The 23,034-nt window shown below is 47.6% G+C and overlaps 1 protein-coding gene and 1 long non-coding RNA gene across 3 annotated transcripts in view; one reads left to right on the top strand and one right to left on the bottom strand.

Moving 5' to 3' along the window:
• The window catches only part of URB1 (URB1 ribosome biogenesis homolog), a 78,105-nt gene extending 66,876 nt beyond the window's left edge, over positions 1–11,229 (bottom strand). Inside the window, exons 1-4 of the mRNA XM_019964953.2 lie at positions 10,993–11,229; positions 8,593–8,732; positions 7,505–7,656; positions 6,468–6,600 (exon numbers count right to left, since the gene is read on the bottom strand). Coding sequence (XP_019820512.2) covers positions 6,468–6,600; positions 7,505–7,656; positions 8,593–8,732; positions 10,993–11,134 — 567 coding nt within the window. The 5' untranslated portion in view covers positions 11,135–11,229. The remainder of the gene's footprint in view (positions 1–6,467; positions 6,601–7,504; positions 7,657–8,592; positions 8,733–10,992) is intronic.
• Positions 11,230–11,302: 73 nt separating this feature from the next.
• On the top strand, positions 11,303–12,301 carry LOC139177557 (uncharacterized). 2 transcript variants are annotated; one of them, XR_011562042.1, is made up of 2 exons: positions 11,303–11,410; positions 12,045–12,301. It is a non-coding gene; the product is annotated as an uncharacterized lncRNA (long non-coding RNA). The 2 variants fall into 2 exon arrangements; XR_011562035.1 differs by lacking the exon at positions 11,303–11,410 and adding an exon at positions 11,417–11,900.
• Positions 12,302–23,034: the final 10,733 nt, after the last annotated feature.

Below are 23,034 nucleotides of genomic sequence, written 5' to 3'. Positions count from 1 at the left end.
CCAAAGGCCATGACCGACAGCCAGCCCCTCAGGAGCGGCCACGAGGGCCACTTCACCAGTCTCTCCTCTCAGTAGCTTTAAGGCAAGCCTGTGTCTCACATTCCTGTTTTACACCCAAAGAATCCAGGGCATATGGTCACACACAGCACGTGTCAGCTGGACCTGAACAAGCACACGGGCTCAGAGCCTCCACTGCTCACCCTGACAGCATTTCCTGAGTTCAGTTATTACAAACTAACTTTAATTTGAAGACAAGACATAAGTTAACATCATGGAGAACCACTGCCTTCAATGCCTACAGAGACTGAGGAGTCTCCACCTTCCAAGGAGTCCCATTCACTTAGTGGTGGCAGTAGTGATGGTGAGGAGGGTGAGGGTGGTGAGGGAGTGAGGGGGGTGAGGGGGGTGAGGGTGGTGAGGGGGTGAGGAGGGTGAGGGGGGTGAGGAGGGTGAGGGGGGTGAGGGGGGTGAGGAGGGTGAGGGGGGTGAGGAGGGTGAGGGGGGTGAGGAGGGTGAAGTGGGTGAGGAGGGTGAGGGGGGTGAGGAGGGTGAAGGGGGTGAGGAGGGTGAAGGGGGTGAGGGGGGTGAAGGGGGTGAGGGGGGTGAGGAGGGTGAGGGGGTGAGGAGGGTGAAGAGGGTGAGGAGGGTGATGGGGTGAGGACCGTGAGGGTGGTGAGGAGGGTGAGGAGGTGAGGGGGATGAGGAGCGTGAGGAGGGTGAGGAGGTGAGGGGGGTGAGGAGCATGAGGAGGTGAGGGGGAGAGGGTGGTGAGGAGGGTGAGGAGGTGATGGGGTAAAGATCATAAGGAGGGTGAGGAGGTAAGGAGGTGAGGGCGGTGAGGAGGGTGAGGAGTGTGAGGTGGTGAGGAGGTGACGGGGATGAGGAGTGTGAGGAGGGTGAGGAGGTGAGGGGGGTGAGGAGCATGAGGAGGTAAGGGGGAGAGGGTGGTGAGGAAGGTGAGGAGGTGAGGGGGGTGAAGATCGTGAGGAGGGTGAGGAGGTAAGGAGGTGAGGGGGTGAGGAGGTGAGGGGGGTGAGGAGGTGAGGTGAAGTGGGTGAGGAGGGTGAGGATCATGAGGTGGTGAGGAGATGATGGAGGTGAGGAGGTGAGGTTATGGGGGTGAGGAACGTGAGCAGGGTGAGGAGGTGAGGAGGGTGTGGAGGGTAAGGAGCCTGAGGAGGGTGAGGAGTGTGAGGAGGTGAGGAGTGTGAGCAGGGTTAGGAGGTGAGGAGCCTGAGGGTAGTGAGGAGGTGAGGAGCATGAGGAGGGTGAGGAGAGTGAGGAGGTGAGGAGCATGAGCACGGTGAGGAGGTGAGGAGCCTGAGGGTGGTGAGGAGCCTGAGGGTGGTGAGGGGGTGAGGAGCGTGAGGAGGGCGAGGAGCATGAGGAGGGCGAGGAGCGTGAGCAGGGTGAGGAGGTGAGGAGGGTGAGGAGGGTGAGGAGGGTGAGGAGGTGAGGAGGTGAGGAGGGTGAGGAGGGTGAGGAGGGTGAGGAGGGTGAGGAGGGTGAGGAGGGTGAGGAGGGTGAGGAGGGTGAGGAGGTGAGGAGCGTGCTGGTGGTGACGGCCCGGATGAGGATGTGGATGAGGAATGGCGATGGTGACGGCGAGGAGCATGGTATCAGTAACGTTTCCTGAGCACTCGTGACTGCCAGGCTCCATGCCAGGTGCATATCGGTTTTCTCAGTTACAATAAGAATCTTAGGTAGAGTCACCCAGCACACCTATCTTATATATGGGGAAACTGGGGTTTTAAAAACCTCACTTAAGCTTCCGTGTGTGTCGCTTAGTCGGGTCTGACTCTCTGCGGCCCCATGGACCGTAGCCCGCCAGGCTCCTCTGTCCCCCGGACTCTCCAGGAAGAACAATGGAGCGGGTTGCCCCTCCCTTCTCCAGGGATCTTCCCAACCCGGACGACACCCAGGTCTCCCACATTGCCGGCGGACTCTTCAGCAGCTGAGCCACCAGGGGAGCCCCTCCCTTGAGGTTACACCACTACTAAGTGAGAAAGTACTGGGACTGGGATGGTATGAAATACCTGCACACACACACACACCACTTCCTACTCGACCTCGCGTCTGCCTACAGAAAGGCTCCTCCCTCTCAGCGCTCCCCTGGCAGCTCCATGCCACTTTTTCTCAAGGTGCAAGCCCCATACGTGGCACCGTTTAGGCCTCTGAGTACAAAATTAACTGTCTTGTTGTATTGGCTGTTTCTTCTGGATAAAAGAATGTGCATTCAACCCTGCTCTGTAACATCCGAGTGGAGGCCTTGCAAGGTCCTCGCATTTACTGAGCTCATCTCCATCCACAGCACAGCACACACTTCAGTAAGACCTGGGCTGCTTTATTTCAAATACACTGAGAGCCCCAAACTATCCTCTCGTTCTGGGGACCAACCTGTGGGCCTCTTCACAGTACGTGGTTTGGGTACAATGATCCCTTCAAGTCCTGAAAATAAGCTAAACTCTGACTCCGTCAGTGTCAGCAATGCTCTGGGGCCTTCATTCACCAACTCTACGTTAATACATCACCAGTGACACTCAAGGTGTCATAACCTCAGGCTGGGAGGACGCAGAGGTGACTCGGATACTATCCCTGTCCTCAGTAACTGCTTCAAGCGACCACTGCTTCTAAGCCATCTGGATGCCTCACCGTTCAAACCTACGTGCCACCTGATTCAAGCACAGTTCACTTATCGTGGTCTTCACACGCCTTAAACTTCAAAAGAATCCTGGCAAAATGCTAAAACTTGCCTGGTAAAATGAAATTAGGTTTCATCCTTCCCCCATGAGTTGGAAAGGCTCCCGATGTTTGGGGTTCTCTGTCCACTGAAGTCCTGGGAATCAGGGCTCTGGAGTGCTGGTCCCGAACTGCCATTCTAGGTCTTTCTATCCCATGTGAGCACAGCAGAGACCCTCTCACGGGTGCTGCCAGCAATGGATTTTGAACTGAAACGGAAGTTAGTTCTCACCCGCTGGCATCCATCTTTTATGTCCCAGAGAACCCCAAAGTTCAGATTCCTGACACGGTGGAAAACAAGACCCCTGAGACACAGCCTTGGCTGTCCATTCTCCAGCAGCCGCTGCCAGGCCTTGTCCCCCTGACCACAGCCCCTCGCTGCCCCCAGCCGCCGCCCTGCGTCTCCAGCAAACTCCATCAAAGGCAAGAAGGCCACACACGCCTGCCCTCATTCCTACACTCTGACTTCACGGGGCCGTTATCCCAGGGAGAAAACATCCTGAACTCGACGGCGTGTTCTGCAAAACACTGTCTGAAATAGACCAAAACATATTTGGTAAAACAGCTCTTTGGCACAGGACTTTTAACAATGCTTTCTTTGGATGAGAAAAAATATTCATAGTCCTCTTTCTTCAAGAGGCTTGAATAACTCCCTCCAAAATGTTAAAAACATTGAAAAGAAATATCTCTCTTAGCTTCTTCAACAACTAAATGACTTAAAAAAAAAAAAGTGGGAGAAAAGCAGAAAATTCAAAGATCTGGAGAGATTTAAGAAACGCATCAGCAGAACACCCCCTGTAGCCCTGTGTGGATCCTGATTTGAACCACAGAGGGTACAGATGTTTCTGAGACAGTGGGGGAAAAGCTGAGACTGAACTGGGCATCAGACGATGGTTATTCACAGTGTTAAGTATGATGATGGCACCATGGTTTTGTTTTCTAAAATGTTGCTTTCTGTTCGAGATACTGAATATTTATAGTCGAAACATATGTGCGATGTGCTGTAAGAGGGGCGTCCCAGGTGGCGCTAGTGGTAAAGAACCCGCCTGCCAACGCAGGAGAAGCAAGAGAGCTGGTTCGATCCCTGGGTCGGGAAGATTCCCCTGGAGGAGGACATGGCAACCCAATCTCACGGACAGTGGAACCTGGCGGGTTATAGTCAACAGGGCTGCAAAGAGTTGGACATGACTCTGTCTGATTGAAGTGACTTAGCATACACACACACACACATACAAACACACACACACACACACACACACACACACACATGCTGTAATTGACTGTCTGCCCCAAAACTTAAAGGCAGGAAAGGATGACAGCATCTGAAGTTGGATGACAGGGACATAGGAAGTCACTGTGCTGATGTCTATTTTTGAATGTTCCTGACATTTCCCATATGAAAAAAACTTTTTTACTGTCTAGAAACTATTTCCTACAATATACAAAGTTTCGGACTTCCCTGGTGGTCCAGTGACTAAGACTCCACACTTCCAATGCAGAGGGTGGCCCCAGTGGTAAAGAACCCCACCTGCAAGACGTGAGAGGCGTGAGCTCGATCCCTGGGTTGGGAAGATCCCCTGCAGGCGGGCATGGCAACCCACTCCAGTGTTCTTGCCTAGAGAACCCCACGGACAGAGGAGCCTGGCAGGCTAGAGTCCGTGGGGTCGCAAAGAGTTGGACAGGACGGAAGTGACTTAGCACAGCACGCACAAAGTATGTAAGACACTTGATATGGATGATTAAGCAAAGCAAAAATACTTTCATTTCTACAGTTAACTCCCGTTTTCCAGATCAAGAGGGAAAATGACTTGTGGAGGCCCTGAGCTGAAGCAGCCGGACCCGGACAAGGACTGGGCTTTCCCATGCTGTGCGGTCCGGATGGCCTGTCTGCTGACGTGCACTTTACGTAAGATGGAAGGGTGGGTTGAGGCCAAGACTGAGGGCGGGAAAGGGAAGGGATTCTGACAGGTAATTACTGCCAGGCTGATGGCCAGGGAAGACCAGAGAGCCAGGTCTGCCCTCGGGGGTGGATAGCACACACCTTCTTTTTGTCAGACACACGTTCAGATGCCAGGAGCCGTCACTCATTAAGTGGAACTTCGAACACACCGACTATAGTATATCCATGAAACACGAAGACCTGGAAGTTTTTCCTCAGAGAAAACCTGAATCATTATTCCAGAAAAACCTTCAACACTATTGTTACTGTGATTCACCTTCAGTCTAGTTATTACCTGGCAGCATAGAAACTCTTTATTTCCTAGGAAGAGCCGGAGAAGGAGGTCACGCCTGGCTGCAGAAGTCACTTGTTCTAGTGTGGCTCCTTCACCCGGGCAGACAGAGGTGGGCCTCTGTCACCTGATGCCAATGCCAAGGAAGGGGGCGTGGGGGACGGAGCCAGCAGTGAGGGTGTGTGTGTGTTAAGTTGCTTCAGTCACGTCCGACTCTTTGAGACTCCATGGACTGTAACCTGCCAGGCTCCTCTGTCCATGGGGATTCTCCAGGCAAGAACACTGGAGTGGGCTATCATGCCCTTCTCAAGGGGATCTTCCCAACCCAGGGATTGAACCCACGTCTCCTGCCCTGGCAGGCAGATCCTTTACCACTAGCGCCACATGGGAACCTCAGTGGGAAGGGCAGACCCTGCAAAGAGGAAGGGGCACCTCGACCACCCACAGCTAGCACAGGGGTTGGAAGGGTGCCCATGCTCTGGCTCACGTGTTCTGAAACTCGTGCTTTTCCCTCAAGATCCTTTCGAACCCAAGGGAAACTTCTGGAGCTCCTAGAAAACCTTTCTTCTTTAGACAACTCTCACAACCAACCGTTCACACTTCGATTCTCTTTGGCACAATCCAGCCCCTACCCATTGTTAAGACTTCTAACTGGGAGGCACAAGGAACATATTAAAAAGCCACAAACATCAGGCTTCCCTGGTGGCTCTGTGGTAAAGAATCCGCCTGCCAAACGCAGGAGACACGGGTTCAATCCTCGATCCAGGAAGATTCCCACATGTCACAGAGCAACTGAGCCTGTGCCACTAACTACTGAACCTGTGCTCTAGAGCCCGGGAGCTGCACCCAGAGAGCCACAGCGACTGACATCCGTGTGCCTAGGGCCTGTGCTCCACAGGCAGAGAGGCCACGGCAGGGGGAGGCCCTCACACCGCAGCTGGAGAGCAGCCCCTGCGTGCCACAACTAGAGAAAAGCGCGCAGAGCAATGAAGACCCAGCACAGTCACAAATAAAGCAAAGAATAAATAATAATTATTTTTTTAAAAAGCTATAAATGTCGTTTCTGATGAGCTCACTGGCGTGGCTTCTCAAGGGCTTTTCCACACAGTGGACGGGACAAGCATGGGAGGACCACCACGAGCACCACCCCGTGAGGCCCACGGAGACCACCACCGCCGCTCTGGGAAGACGCCCGCCAGCTGCACCATCCTCACGGGCCAGAGAGGCCCCGCCACGCTGAGCCCCAGGGGAGCTGGCCTCACGTCCCTGTCACTCAGGCCCCACCAGGCGACCGGGCCCCCACCACCAGCCGGGGCGAGGCCGCCCTTCCTCACAGGCTCAAAGTGGCTGCCAAGGCACACACCTTTCACACAGAGGCCTCCCACTCCATCTACGTGAGGACCGAGGCCAGAGGGAGGAGGACCCAGGAACCACCGCAGCCCCCTAGAAGGAAAGGAAACACTCAGGGCAGGGGGAAACACATGAGACACTCCTCACCTTTGGATCCCTCTTGGTCACCAGGGTGTACAAGGTCTTCTTATTCAAATCAAAATGGCTGCAGACGTCCCTGGCGGCCTCGGGACCCTGGGTCACCATGGCAGCCATCAGGTTCAGGCAGGCTCGAGCCATCCTGTTCAGGACAAGCGGGACCTGGTGTCGTGACGGCAGGACCACAAAGGCCCCCTCGCCTCGAGCCAGCTGCAACCTCTCTGTGCGGTCTGCTGGCCCCACACCAGAAACCAGGAGGAAGGAAACACGGAGACATGCCCTTTCTTTAAGAAAAAAAATACCCTAACAAAATCTTCAAAGAAAGCTAAAAACCTGAGTCTGAGGACAATCCAAGAACTCAAGATGAAGGTAGAGAGAAGACGGACATGTCTGTTTCCAGTAAATCATCATGGAGCTGGACCCCACTCCCACCCAGTGCCAGCCAGGGGAAGACTTCTGCACAGAGGACATCTCTAGATGCAAGTGCCTGGCGGCTTGCCACCCTGCGGGAGGTCACCCAGAATCCGCGGTGACCGAGCACCTACCACACCCTATTTAAGTGCTGGGAAAACAGCAATTTACGAGACCGTCAAGGCCCCACCGCCATGCACCCTGCATCCCAGTGGAGGGAGACAGTGGGTCAGGAGATGGCTATGGATATTATGGCACACATTCAGCTGTGCCATAATGGGATGGTCAGATAGGGCCTCCCTGAGATGACACCTCCGCAAGGCTATGAAGGTGGAGAGGGAAGGAGTTTGCGAAGACCTAGGAGATGAGGGTTAAAAGGACAGGCAGCGTTAAGGAGGTCTGGGGTGTTCCCTAGACCACAGGGGGAGTGGCAGGGCGGGAGCAGAGGGACCCGAAGCAGCAGAGGAGTCGGTGACAGCGAGGGGACAGTCAACAGGAGGAGGAGGGACTCTGCCATAGCCTTGGAAACAGCTCAGCTCTGCGGGCGGGTACAGAAAAGGTCAAGTGCCCTCGTGGAGAGCTGAACGCTGACCAAGTCCAAGGCCAGTCCTGCCACGTACAGGCGGCCAACGTACCTGTAACCCGAGGCGTACAGGGACTCACAGATGAGCTTCATGTGGTTATTCATTAGCTTCTTCACGATGTTGGTCCCCACCACGTGAAAATGGGAAAGGTCACTGGCTGTCCGCAATAATATGGCCTCGAAAACTTGAAATACTAAAAGCATCTGCAAAGACAGAACCGAGGTGCTTACAAATCATCTCCTTTTCTTTTCCGCCTCTACAGACATTTGTCTTAGCCACAGTCACCTGCAGGTTTAAATTTTTCAACCTGCCAGATCCCGAATCAGACACAGAGATCTGCCAGGCCCTGAGTTTGGAATTAGCCTTGCTCCAAGAGTCTAGCTAAATAGAGAACAGCTTGCTTACAATTAAACCAAATGAAATTAAAAGAGAAATTTCTAGTAATGATTCCACCTCACTGCTTTGGGGATATTCAGGTCTACAGCCTTACAGCAATAATCCTGAGACTTCAACAGGTTCATAAACGCCTCAAATTCTGACCTTCTTTGGAAGCAGAAAACAACAGACAACTCAATATACATCTCTACCTGGGACACACAGTCTTTACCTATTTCCCTTCCATTAAAGCAAACCATTCAGAAACCAAGTGTGTTTAGACAAGAATCTATGATCCTTCCTTCTGCTATTATTCACCAGTAACAAGTTAGCACTTTCCTCTAAAGGCTTTCAAAGGTTACAATGCAAAAAATGAATGTATCTCTACAGCCCAGGCACAAAACATCATTTTCAGTAGAAAGCTGGTAACTTTCTACTGGTAATTTTGGAGATTTATATCACATTTCTTTTCATCAAGCTTAACGTAATAGTTGTTGTTATTTAGTCGCTCAGTTGTGTCCAACTCTTTTGCGACCCCGTGGACTGTAGCCCACCAGGCTCTTCTGTCCATGGGATTTTCCAGGCTAGAATACTGGAGTGGGTTGCCATTTCTTTCTCAAGGGGATCTTTCCCACCCAGGGATCGAACTTGGGTCTCCTGCTTGGCGGGTGGACTCTTTACCACTGAGCCACCAGGGAAGCCCTAACACAACAGTAGCACTGACTTTTGCTTCTCCCCATCAGGCCAGGTAAGGAAAAGCGTACTTCACTTTCAGGGCGCTTCTCCCCACTCAGGAGCTGGAAAATCTCGGCACACTCCACAGAAATCTTGATGTACCCCTCCACAACATCGTACACATCTTCTCGGGGGAGCTTCTTAGCAGCGGAAACAAATGCCTCCAGGGCTGAAATGAGAGGCAGGGTCAGATGTTAATAAGGACAGTCTCTTTAGAAACAATCCCTGGTGCTACGGTGACAGAGGGAGATTGCTGGCAGGAAATAGCCAGGTGACTGGAAGCCGCCCGTGACAAGATGGAACAGAGGAGCAGGGTGGAGACAGGGAGATCAAGAGGACATGTCCTTAAGTCATGGGGAGCATCTTTCAAAGGCACTGGCTGAGAGCAGAACCCTTCCTGCTGCAGGAATCCTCCTGATGGGTTACTATTCGATGCTCCTGGGCATCCTCTGGGTCTTTATCAATGTAACCCTGCTCTCCATCCCCACCGCCCATCAACTGAAGGGGGAATAATGGATAAAGAAAATGTGGTATATCTATACACAGAAATACACATAAAAGGGACTTCCAGTGGTTAAAACTTCGCCTTCCAATGCAGAGGGGCAGGTCTCAACCCCTGGTCAAGGAGCCAAGATCTCAGAGGCCTCCTGGCCAAAAAAACACAAAACAGAAAACAGAAACAATATTGCAACAAATTCAATAAAGACTTTAAAAAGGGTCCACATCAGGGACTACCCTGGTGGTCTGCTGGTTAAGACTCTGTGCTTCCACTGCAGGGGGCATGGGTTCGATCCTTGGCCGGGGAACTCAGCTGGCACACGCTGTACGGTGCAGCCATACATAAATAAATGAGTGAACAAATAGATAACTAAAGCAAAATAAAAATGCTTTAAACTTGTCCATATCAAAAAAAACAAAGGAAAGAAATACACACAATGGGATATTATTCAGCCTTTAAAAAAGAAGGACACTGGGGACTTTCCTGGTGGTCCAGTGGTTAAGACTCCAAGCTTCCACTGCAAGAGGTGCAGGTTCAATCGTAAGATCCCACATGCCACTCAGTGCAGCCAAAATTAAAAAAGTAAAAAAAAGACAGTAGGAAACTTCACCTTTTGCAACATTCTATATGAACCCTGAAGGCAGTAAATGAAACAAGTTAGGGAAAGACAAATACTGTATGTTCTCACTTACACATTCAATCTAAAAATGGCAGGGCCCATCTGATTCTTACCATTTGATCTCTACCCCAGCAAATAACAGCCCCTTGTAAATAATGAACAAATCAATGAATGAAATGTATGTGCTTAGTCACTCAGTCATGTCCAACTCTGTGACCCTTTGGACTGTAGCCCACCAGGCTCCTCTGTCCATGGGATTTTTCAGGCAATACTGGAGTGGGTTGCCATTTCCTTCCCCAAAAACTAATGAACAAATGAATGAATGAAATGTGTAATTCTGTGCTAAAGCAGGTATCATCTTCCTAGTACTAGCTAGCAGTTGCAGATATCAAACCTTTAAAAAAAAAATCTGTGGAAGACAAACTAGAAACTGAGGATATTCTGGCCATGAACTTAATTTTTCACTTAAGAGAAACACTGTCACTGTTTCATTTTGACACAATGCCAGTGTTTCCACATATTAGCCTAATTCGATTGTGCTTTGTCCTCATAATCTAAATACTTTCTAATGGATTACAAGAAGTTGTGCAAGGGTGATCACACTTTTCAAAAAGTTGAATTATAGAATCTACTTCGTATCAGTCACTAATCTTGGTCAACTGACAGACCCTGTGGTGGCTTCCTGTGATAGCTTATTACGTGTTCTTGGGTCAGTGTGAGTGATGGAGAATCAAAGCTACGCAAAACAGAGATGACAGCCATGGCAGTAACTGCAAACAGGCTCACTGAACAGCCCCGAACTGACTCTTGCAATCCCATGGACTATAACCCTCTGTCCATGGTATTCTCCATGGAGAATACTGGAGTGGGTTGCCATGCCTTTCTCCAGGGGATCTTCCCGACCCAAGAATCGAACCTGGGTCTCCTGCATTGCAGCAGATTCTTTACCGATTGAGCTATGAGGAAAGCCTCCGACTCAGTCAGGACTCCATAAGTATCTGCTGTGATGAATGAGGAGTACATTTACCCACTTTCCTAACAACTGCAATAAAAAGAATTTTAGAGCTTGCTGACAGATGCTGCCCGGGCAGGGGAAGCATGTACTCGCAGGGAAACTGTCACCATCAAGCAAATCGTGGCCCTGGACTCCCCGGCACCCAGGTCTCGGTTTCCCGACTACAAATCGGGAGGCTGGGCTCTGACCCTCGCTGCAGAAAGGAGCTGCTGCGTCTGCACACGGAGGCCCCACGCAGACAGAAGAAGCTGGGAGATCGCCTCTCAAGCTCGCGCTCTCTTCCCCGCTGCACTCACCCGGCCCCGCGCCCTGCGGGTCCCTCAGCTGAGCCTTGAAGCGCACGCCCGTGAGCTCTTCGGTGCGGGCCCGCTGGGCTGTGCTCGCCCGGGCAGCCGCGCCGTCCTGGCCGCCCGAGACCTTCCTCTTGGGGACCCCCATGGCCAAGCGGGCGGCGCGCCGGGATCCACACACCCGGAGACCCGGCGGAAGCAAACGCGCGGTGACCCAGCCAGCCTCTCAGGGCTCACACGTGGGGGGAACGGGGGTGGGGCTGCGGAAGGGGCGGGGCCTATGGAGAAAAGTCGACGGAAGGGGCGGGGCTTGTGAGCAACGCGGTCCGGCAGAAATCCTGTAGTAGAGGTAAACGGTTTCCGAGTCTCGGGTTCCCGTATGGTGCTACGGTAGCAGCTGGGTCGCTGGCGGCTCGGGAGCGAGGTGACACTCCCCGCAACACACTCCCCCTCCCCTACTCGGCCGCGGCTAGGAGAGGGCCTTCGGCGGCCCTTCTCGAGGGTTCTTAGCAGGAAGAACCCCCAGATCCTCCGCTCCCGAAGGGCGCGAGCCCAGACCCGTAGTCGCAGCACAGTGAGATCGTTCTTGCCCCGAGGACGCTCTGCTGTGGCCTCTGGAACTTGATTAACACGCGGCGGGATTCGATGCTTTGCTTAAGTTGAAGTCCTCCTGGTGGGTCGGGAGGGTGGATGCCCCTGGCTAATAGATTGAAGGCGGGAGGAGAAGGGGACGACAGAGGAAGAGATGGTTGGATGGCATCACCGACTCAGTGGACATGAGTTTAAGCAAGCTCCAGGAGATGGTGAAAGACAGGGAAGCCTGACGTGCTGCAGTCCATGGGGTCCAAAGGAGTCGGATAAGACTGAGCGACTAAACTTAATTGCCAGGCGGGCTTGTTGCGGGGAGGTCCTTGGTAAGGCAACCGGTCCGAAGTCTTGCGGATGCCCCTAACCCCGACCCTTAGTTTATCTCACCTCTCGGGCAAAGACAGGCTTGCCTGGTGGGATGTCACCGCAGACAGACTAATGGGAGGACGGGCACCCTTTCGGCCCTGCAGGGTGGGAGGAGAGGATCAAATGAAGTCGTGTCTGTGAAAACCCCTAGTGGACAGCGCAGCGGCCGCCACGTCTAAGCCCCCGGTCATTAAAATGGAAACAGCGAAGCCAGATGTTGCCGAGCGGAGAAAATGATGCCATGTGTGCAAAACTGCTTTGACGGGGGAAAAAGGACTGTGTGTCTTTGTAAGATGTTACTCGTTGACTTGAGAGCCACATGAAATACTCTGAAATAAAATGGAGGCATCAATAGTAAAAACAGGCTGGTGCATTCCTTAATACCCCTTCATCAATACGTGGTTATGTGTTCAAATAAATCATGAACCAGGTCATGAGATGAGTAATTTGGTGATTCCTGGAATCATCAGTTAGCTCGCCCTCTAATTTGAGGAAATACTCTCCTGGGTTCTGTAAGCAAATCTGTATTGAATGTCTAAGGATGTGGGTTTTTTTGTGACCTGTTGAAGTTCCAGAATCTCTAATAGGAAACGTCTATGGGATTGACTGTGAGTCAAGCACAAGCAAGACTATTGTGCTTGTGGAAATGCTTTTCTTGTAGGCAGGTCAGAGCAAGTGGCCTGACCAGATATGAGTTCTTGCAGCAATATTAAGAGACAGGGATATGCCCAAAATTAAGGCTGTAAAGGGTAATACTCTTATTAGGAAAGACAGACTTAATTATTTTTTAATTTTATTTAATTTTTAAACTTTACATAATTGTATTAGTTTTGCCAAATATCAAAATGAATCCACCACAGGTATACCTGTGTTCCCCATCCTGAACCCTCCTCACTCCTCCCTCCCCATACCATCCCTCTGGGTCGTCCCAGTGCACCAGCCCCAAGCGTCCAGTATCGTGCATCGAACCTGGACTGGCATCTCGTTTCATACATGATATTTTACATGTTTCAGTGCCATTCTCCCAAATCTTCCCACCCTCTCCCTCTCCCACAGAGTCCATAAGACTGTTCTATACATCACTGTCTCTTTTGCTGTCTCGTTCACAGGGTTATTGTTAGCATCTTTCTAAATTCCATATATATGCGTTAGTATACTGTATTGGTGTTTTTCCTTCTGGCTTACTTTACTAGACAGACTTAATTATTTTTTAAAAACTTTTTATTTAATATTGGAGTATAATAGATAACAATGTTGTGATAGTTTCAGGTGGACAGCAAAGGGATTCAGCCATACATATACATGTATCCATTTTCCTCAAACTCCGCTCCCATTCGGGCTGCCACATAACACTGAGCAGAGTTCCCTGTGCTATACAGTGGGTCCTTGTTGGTTATCCATTTTAAATATAGCAGTGTGTAGATGTCCATCCCAAGCTCCCTAACCATCCTTTTCCCCCAGTGTTCCCCCCACCCACCCCAGCCAGGAACCATGAGTTTGTTCTCTAAGACAGACTTAATTTTGACTAATTGTCAACACGGGTTCTTTTCTGTGGTTTATTGCCAACCACCAAATTTGTTTTCAACCAGAGTGGACCTGACCAAAGAGACAGGAGGGAGAGAGGAGGGAGCAGGAGAGAGATGTAGGAAACAGTCAAAAACTATTCAGTTTCTGCCTGTGTGGCCTTGGGCATGTTATCAGTTTAGTTCAGTTGCTCAGTTGTGTCCGACTCTTTGCAGCCCCATGAATCACAGCACACCAGGCCTCCCTGTCCATCACCAACTCCCGGAGTTCACTCAAACTCATGTCCATCGAGTCGGTGATGCCATCCAGCCATCTCATCCTCTGTCGTCCCCTTCTCCTCCTGCCCCCAATCCCTCCCAGCATCAGGGTCTTTTCCAATGAGTCAACTCTTCGCACGAGGTGGCCAAAGTATTGGAGTTTCAGCTTCAGCATCAGTCCTTCCAACAAACACCCAGGACTCATCTCCTTTAGGATGGACTGGTTGGATCTCCTTGCAGTCCAAGGGACTCTCAAGAGTCTTCTCCAACACCACAGTTCAAAAGCATCAATTCTCAGCTTTCTTCACAGTCCAACTCTTACATCCATACATGACCACTGGAAAAACCATAGCCTTGACTAGACGGACCTTTGTTGGCAAAGTAATATCCCTGCTTTTCAATATGCTATCTAGGTTGGTCATAACTTTCCTTTCAAGGAGGAAGGCGTCTTTTAATTTCATGACTGCAATCACCATTTGCAGTGGTTTTGGAGCACCCCAAAATAAAGTCTGGCACTGTTTCCACTGTTTCCCCATCTATGGAGTGATGGGACCAGATGCCATGATGTTAGTTTTCTGAATGTTGAGCTTTAAGCCAACTTTTTCACTCTCCTCTTTCACTTTCATGAAGAGGCTTTTGAGTTCCTCTTCACTTTCCGCCATAAGGGTGCTGTCATCTGCATATCTGAGCTTATTGATATTTCTCCGGGCAATCTTGATTCCAGCTTGTGCTTCTTCCAGCCAGCATTTCTCATGATGTACTCTGCATATAAGTTAAATAAGCAGGGTGACAACATACAGCCTTGACGTACTCCTTTTCCTATTTGGAACCAGTCTGTTGTTCCATGTCCAGTTCTAACTGTTGCTTCCTGACCTGCATCAGCTGTCTACAAAAAGGGAACGAGTGGGAGAACTTGCCAGTACTACCCAGCTGACGGGTGCTGGACCATTCACCCAGTGTTTCCTAACCTCAGTTTAAAAACCAAGAAAGAGAAGGTGTTGTTGCCCATCCCAGCCTTAGCCAGAGACATACCATATGGGGTATGGCTCAGAAGAACAGGTGGATGCATCAGACTAAGTCAGCCTGGTGCAGTGAATCACTGGTCACTAACCCAACTTGTTCAGATATGAGGCTCACCAATCAGCCTCTGGATGGTGACATCCTTTCTATGTAACAAGCCTGCATGGAGAGAAAGGACTTTATTTGCCCCAAGAACACTCCAGTCTACTGAAAATAAGCACCACTGTTCCTAGGACATTCTCAGCGGGCACCCAGTTCAGGGCCCTTGTGCTTGCTGTTCCTGCCTCTGAAACTCTGCCCGGGCCTCACGTGGCCCATCTTCTGACTGCCTGTGGGCTCTTCCTCTCCACCTCTCACTCCCTAGCGTCGTACCCTCCTCTGTTTTCCTTTGTCGCCTTTATCACCTGCTGATGTTGTTCAGTCGCTCAGGCATGTCCAAGTCTTGGCGACCCCATGGACTGCAGCACGCCAGGCTTCCCTGTCCTTCACTATCTCCTGGAGTTTACTCAAACTCACGTCCATTGAGTCAATGATGCCATCCAACCATCTCATCCTCTGTCACCCCCTTCTCCTCACCTACTAGTAATATTAGATACTTATTTGTTTGTCAGACTCCTTTACTAAAATGTGTGTTCTATAATGACACAAAAGAAAATTCAGTGCTTCATTTTCACTGCCGAGAACAGGGCTTGGCAGCTCATAGGGCTCAATAAATATTTGTCAATTAGTTAAATGTCTATATAAATGAATAGAGACCTGGGTCTTGATGTCAATCTATTCGAAAAGATACATTGACTAGGTATGCTGTCAAAAAGCCTCAGCAGACAGGTTTTCCAGTCCACAAGCTTATGAACTGGCACCTGGACTGTGCTGAATTAGCCAGAGTCCAGCCTCTACTCGCCCACCAGTTCATCTCCTCTGGCCATATTTCTCATTCACATCTGGTAAGTGAGTGTGTTTATTTACTCCTATTTCAATATTACAGAGTGAAACCCAAGTTCTAGAAAGGGGTAAAGGGAGATGCTCTATCAAAGACCGTGTCAAGTTCGTATGAAAGCATGTTTATCACAGACTCTCAGGATGTCGGAAGGATACCTTGTATTCATAAGATGAAGTTGTCTTAACAATTTACCCTGCATCATTTCATTGGTTAACAGCTTGTGAATCCAATCACATTACCCAGAGAGGTATGGAATTCCTTTCTTTCCTGATGCAAATTTTAGTCTCTTTAGTATGGCAGTTACCTGAGATCAAGACTATTCCATTATCTGTTTTTCAGTGAGAATAACGAAGCATTCTTTCAAAGACAGTTACTTGAACTCCAGTGAAAGACAGTGTCCATAGGCTAGAAGAGGCAAGTAAACCTACATAATATTTGCTATGTGCATTGCACTAGACAGCCAGCCATAATAGATTCAGAAAAGTCTTACACAGCAGCCTTACCCTTAAGAGATTTACAGTGTCACTGAGAACGCGACTCACCTGATAAGTTCAATCACAACAGAATTTAACGAAGAACCGAAGATGCTATTAGATGTTGCAAGACCATATAATTATTAAACAAATTATTAATATTTGAGCAGTAGATACATCACACTAGTATGATCCAGGTTAAGTCATTGTGAATTTCTTACTGAAGAAAGATAAGAAAACATAAGCATCAAATTTGTCCTTTTTTCTTCTCTGAGACTAAAGTGAAGAAGAGCAGAAAATGTTCCCCTCTTGTCCAATATGGAATAAACTAGCCATAAGTGTGAGGTCCGGTGATAAAAATCATGACATAGATGACATTTGTCTTCTTAAATTTCCCCAGGTCCACTCTCTGCTCACCCACCTCCTCACAGATGCACACAGCAGCTTCTTGCTGCTCCCATCTTCCCAAAGCCCCAACAGCCACAACTTTCCAGAATTTATATCCCTGGAAGTACTTATTTTTGTGCCTCACTCTGTATGCTAAGTCCCCCTTCTTCCCTACCCTTTCTGCTTAACCTGTTTCCTTACAAAAGCTGTTTCTAGCTGGTCATCGGAAAAGAGGTGAATTTGGTAAATTCACCGTAAGATGGGCTTCCCAGGTGGCTAGCTCAGTGGTAAAGAATACACAAGCCAATGCAGGAGATGTGAGTTTCATCCCTGGGTTGGGAAGATCCCTGAGAGAAGGAAATGTCAACCCACTCCAGTATTCTTGCCTGGAGAATCCCACGGACAGAGAAGCCTGGCAGGCTACAGTCCATGGGGTCTCAGAGTCGGACACAGATGACAGACTAAACGACAACAACCATAAGGTGTTAGAGAATAATATCAACTTGCAACCAATCCACAAATGGTTTATACATTAAAAGAGGACATTTGGAGATCACAACTCCCCAGATGAATTTCTTGTAGGTGTGTTTTAGTCACTGTGGTATTGAATGGGGGCTGGGGTGGGGGTATTCTGAACATTCTGCGTGAATCTGCTTGTGAATTCCAGCCATTGTGCCATATATTGCATTTTATACTTGGGGGGGAGGATGCCCTCATGTTTAAAAATATACTTCCAAATCCATTTGAGGGTGAAAAAAAGTGAAGTCGCTCAGTTGTATCCGATGCTCTGCAACCCCACTGACCGTAGCCTACCAGGCTCCTCTGTCCATGGAATTTTCCAGGCAAAAGTACTGGAGTGGGTTTACATTTCCTTCTCCAGGGGATCTTCCTGACCCACGGATCAAACCTAGGTCTCCCACATTGTAGGCCGACGCTTTACCATCTGAGCCACGAGGGAAGCCCCTGCACTGATTCTGCTAGGACAAGTCCCACAAGACTCATATCCTCAATTAACATATATTGTATTGATGACCAGATCTCAGACCAGACTCTTCAAAAATACTAGGTTATTGAGTTGATGGCCCTGTTCTTTGAACAGCAAAATGGAGCAAAATCCATACCCAGTTTAGAGATTCAAATGTTAATGATAAATTTCAAAGCTATTGTGAAAACTAGTTTAACCTCTTAGTCACTGGACAGAAATATGAAAAAATATAAAAAATCTGAATGTCAATGTATTCAAATTAATTGATGGTATGAGAACTTTACACACATAAACAGAATACATTTTCTTCTTAAATATAATGGAATTGTCATAAAAATGGGCAATCTCCTAGGCCACAAAGAAGGTGCAAATTCATTCCCCCCAAATTAATATCATACAGACCATGTTCTCTGACCATCAGGCAGTAAAATTTGACCTTGATAATAAAAAGATAGGCTTTTTAAAATCTCATAAGTCTATGAGAGGGAAAAAAATTCTAAATAATCCTTGGGAAGCACTAGGGAATTTATGAAAGACTTGGAATGCAATAAAATGGGCACTTTACATTGCTTAATCTGTGGGACACAAGTCTTAGAGGAAAATTTATAGCTTGAAGCATATGTATCAGAAAGCAAGAAAAACTGAAAACAAATGAACTGATAATACATATTCAAATCAAGAAATTGGAAAAAGTGCAATAGAATAACCAAAAGAAGTAAGAAGGAAAAGGAAGCAAAGATAAGGAGCCAAATCAGTTACAAGTAGAATGAGAAAAACAATAAAGAATATTCACAAACCAAAAGCTGATTGCTTTGGTTTTTAGATTAAGTAAACATACGTGTGGCAAGATCAGTGAGGATGGAAAAATAAAGGATGCAAAACAACAAAACACAGGAGTAAAACATTATACAAACATAAATTTTAAATAGTAAATATTTAAATATAATTACAAACATATTTAGAAACAACTATTCAAAACACTTTCAAAACTAAAAGTAATCTCAGAGTTAAAATGACTGCACAACATCTTTAAGGAGAAAATTGTAAAAGAAGATCTTACTAACTAGACAGTAAAATATTCATGGACGAAGGTCTTCACGGTGCATATTTGTTAAGTCTTTCTAAATGAAGCTATAAAAGAAACTATTGCCATTCCAGTCAAAATCAAGAAACTAAAAAAATCCACAATAAATTTGTATAGAAAAATAAATGTCTGTGAGTAGCTAACTGAAAAAGACTTTTTTGGATAAAGACATATCTTAAAGTTATAATAATCAAATTAGAATGGTAATGGTAAAAAAAAAAAAAGTCAAATAACCTTCAGTTTAGTTCAGTCACTCAGTCGTGTCTGACTCTTTGTGACCCCACGAATCGCAGCACGTCAGGCCTCCCTGTCCATCACCAACTCCCGGAGTTGACCCAAATTCATGTCCATCGAGTCGGTGATGCCATCCAGCCATCTCATCCTCTGTCGTCCCCTTCTCCTCCTGCCCTTAATCCCTCCCAGCATCAGAGTCTTTTCCAATGAGTCAACTCTTCACATGAGGTGGCCAAAATATTGGAGTTTCAGCTTCAGCATCAGTTCTTCCAATGAACACCCAGGACTGATCTCCTTTAGGATGGACTGGTTGGATCTCCTTGCAGTCCAAGGGACTCTCAAGAGTCCTCTCCAACACCACAGTTCAAAAGCATCAATTCTTTGAAGAAAGCTCAGCCTTCTTCACAGTCCAACTCTCACATCCATATATGACCACTGGAAAAACCATAGCCTTGACTAGATGTACCTTTGTTGGCAACGTAATGTCTCTGCTTTTTATTATGCTATCTAGGTTGGCCATAACTTTCCTTCCAAGCAGTAAGCATCTTTTAATTTCATGGCTGCAATCACCATCTGCAGTGATTTTGGAGCCAAAAAAAAATAAAGTCTGACATTGTTTCCACTGTTTCCCCATCGATTTCCCATGAAGTGATGGGACCAGATGCCATGATCTTAGTTTTCGGAATGTTGAGCTTTAAGCCAACTTTTTCACTCTCCTCTTTCATTTTCATCAAGAGGCTTTTTAGTTCCTCTTCACCTTCTGCCATACTGAGGTTATTGATATTTCTCCCGGCAAACTTGCAGATGTTCAAGTTGGTTTTAGAAAAGGCAGAGGAACCAGAGATCAAATTGCCAACATCCGCTGGATCATCGAAAAAGCAAGAGAGTTCCAGAAAAACATCTATTTCTGCTTTATTGACTATGCCAAAGCCTTTGACTGTGTAGATCACAAGAAACTGTGGAAAATTCTGAAAGAGATGGGAATCCCAGACCACCTGACCTGCCTCTTGAGAAACCTATATGTAGGTCAGGAAGCAACAGTTACAACTGGACATGGAACAACAGACTGGTTCCAAACAGGAAAAGGAGTATGTCAAGGTTGTATATTGTCACCCTGCTTATTTAACTTATATGCAGAGTACATCATGAGAAATGCTGGGCTGGAAGAAGCACAAGCTGGAATCAAATAACCTTAGGAAACAGAATACAGACTCAAAAAAGGCCTGTATCATGGAAGTATAGGTTAACAACTCTGAAACTGCTTTTCATGTATCCTGGAGTTGAATCAATAAGCAAATGGATGGGAGATAATGGGGGTCAGGTTTCTCACTGCTAAAGAAGGTAGATACTTATAAGCAAAAAGGTAAGGCTAAAATTAGGGCTTCCCTGGTAGCCCAGCTGGTAAAGAATCTTCCTGCAGTGCAGGAGACCCAGGTTCAGTTCCTGGGTCAAGAAGATCCCCTGGAGAAGGGATAGGCTACCCACTCTAGTATTCATGGTCTTCTCTGGTGGATCAGATGGTAAAGAAGTCACCTGCAACGCAGGAGACATGGATTCGACTCCTGGGATTGGGAAGACTGGAGAACAGCATGGCGACCCACTCCAGTCTTCTTTCCTGGAGAATCCCATGGACAGAGGAGCCTGGCGGGCTACAGTCCATGGGCTCGCAAAGAGTTCTACACGAATGAATGACTAAACACAGCACAGCAAGGCTAGAATGAACCTGTGGGACTGGATAAAGCCTGGAGACATTGGTGGCCTCCTATTTAATATAAAGAGATAAACTGATACAGAAATAAGTATAGATATTTGTTGTACCTGGATTTGTACACATGCATATATTTCCCAGCTCTTTTCACTGACAGAACTTATAAGCAGTGATACCCCAATAGCATTGAGCACACCCAACACCCACATCTTGATTTCTAATACCATTATCAAATAAAAGGAACTAGGACTCCTTGGAGAAATGGCTGTGACAGGGCACATATAAAATGAGCCCAGAGCATCTTGTAGTACCATAAAGTAAGAAATGCTTTAAGTGGGGGGTGGGGGAGTGGGGGGCAATTATATGTCCAAGGGACCTAGGAACCAACCTGAGATAGTTCCCACTGGAACAATTTGTGACAAAATAATTAACAATTTGAGTGAAAAAATAATCCAAACAATTGGATTATAATCTCAGGTATAAATTAATATTTATAAGTCTATACTGCTTTAAAAATGATTGAAAAGTAAATAAATGGGAGAAAAGATCTTCCTTACAAGGTAAGCTTCCTTACAAATACTTCCTACAAAAGTAATCCCAATAATATATGTAGATATTCCTTGATCCAAGAAGTGGAACTTAGTTCACACACTCCTCCCCCATCCTCCAGTGTAGGCTTGGTGACCAGCTTCCAAAGATTAGAGTATGGCAAAGGAAAAATGGTTGCTTTATAGTGGAGAAACATGACAACCACTACCTTAATTAAGTGATCGAGGTTAACATCACCAGCAGTAAGTGATGTTGCTACCATGCACCCTGATGTGATGAGAAGGGTATTTCACATTCAGAGGATCCTTCCCCAAATCTATGACCCCAATCATATTAAAGACGTCAGACAAAAATCTAAGTGGAGGGACAGTCTAAAAAGATACATCACCCATACTCTTTAAAACTGTCAAGATCATGAAAAACAAGGAACGACTAGGAAACTGTCAAAGAGCAGATTCGATTGCAGAGACATGACAACTAAACACACTTTGATGGCCTGGACTGGATTCTGGGACAGAAAAAGGGACACTAGCAGAAAAGTTAGTGAAATAACGAATAAAGTCTGGAGTTTAGTTAATAGCAATGTACCCAAGTTGGTCTCTTAGTTTGAACAAGAGTACCAAAATATGCATGAAAAATATGGCCATTAGATGAAACTGGGTGAGGCTGTACCAAATTCCTCTCTTCAGATTTTCTGCAAATCTAGAATTAGTCCAAGATTAAAAATGTATTCAAAAGAAAACCAAGACCTATGCATATATAGGAACTTGACAAATGATAAAGATGGCACTCCTCACTAACAATAGGTTTTCCACCAGAACACAGGTGTGGTGAAACCCACCACTGAATCTAAGCCAAGCGGCAAACGAAAAGACTCACATCAACTCTGTCATCACTGGACACGCCGCTCAGGTAAGTCTGACGTTCATGCCCATCTGATCTACAAATGTGGGGCGCTGACAGAGGAACCATAAACATTTGAGAAAGAGTCTGCTGAGATGGAAAAGGGCTCCTTCAAGGGTGCCTGTGTCTTGGATAAAGTGAAAGATTAAAGTGAGTGTGGTATCCCCATTGATAGGTAGTACCACCATCAACGTCTCCCTGGGGCAATGCAAGATCAGCAAGTATGACGTGACATCACTGATATCCCAGGACACAAAGACTTTATCAAAAAGATGACTGCAGGCACATCTCAGCCAGACCATGCTGTCCTGATTGTTGCTGATGGTGTTGGTGAATTTGAAGCTAGTGTCTCCAGACCTATGAGCGTGTCCTTCTGGCTTACACACTGGGTGTGAAACAAGTAACTGTTGGTGTTAACAAAAGGGTTCCTACAGCCAGAAAGAGATACTAAAACACTGTTAAGGAAGTCAGCACCTACATTAGGAAAACTGGCTATAAGCCTGACACAATAGCATTTGTGCCAGCTCTGGTTGGAATGGTGACATTCTGGAGCCATGGAAAGTCATCCATAAAGATGGCCGTGCCAGCACAACCATACTGCCTGAAGCTCTGGATTGCATCCAGCTACCAACTTATCCGACTGACAAGCCCTTCTGTCTGCCCTTCCAGGACGTCTATAAAATTGATGGAACTGGTACTATCCCCGTGGAGACTGCTGTTCTCAACCCCCAGCATGATGGTCACTTGGCTCCAGGCAGTGATACAAATGAAGTCCAGTCCCTTGGAATACACCATGAAGGAAGCTCTTCCTGGGGAGTCCGTGGGCTTCAGTGTTGAGAAGGTGTCTATCAAAGATGTTTGCCATGGCGTCATTCTTATGCTACTGCTACTGCTACGTCACTTCAGTCGTGTCCGACTCTGTGTGACCCCATAGACGGCAGCCCACCAGGCTCCTCCGTCCCTGGGATTCTCCAGGAAAGAATACTGGAGTGGGTTGCCATTTCCTTCTCCAACCATTCTTATGGTGACA

The sequence above is a fragment of the Bos indicus genome, chromosome 1 (genome assembly GCF_029378745.1).
Source record: "Bos indicus isolate NIAB-ARS_2022 breed Sahiwal x Tharparkar chromosome 1, NIAB-ARS_B.indTharparkar_mat_pri_1.0, whole genome shotgun sequence".
Lineage (NCBI taxonomy): Eukaryota > Metazoa > Chordata > Mammalia > Artiodactyla > Bovidae > Bos > Bos indicus.
This window is presented reverse-complemented; position numbering and strand designations above follow the sequence as displayed.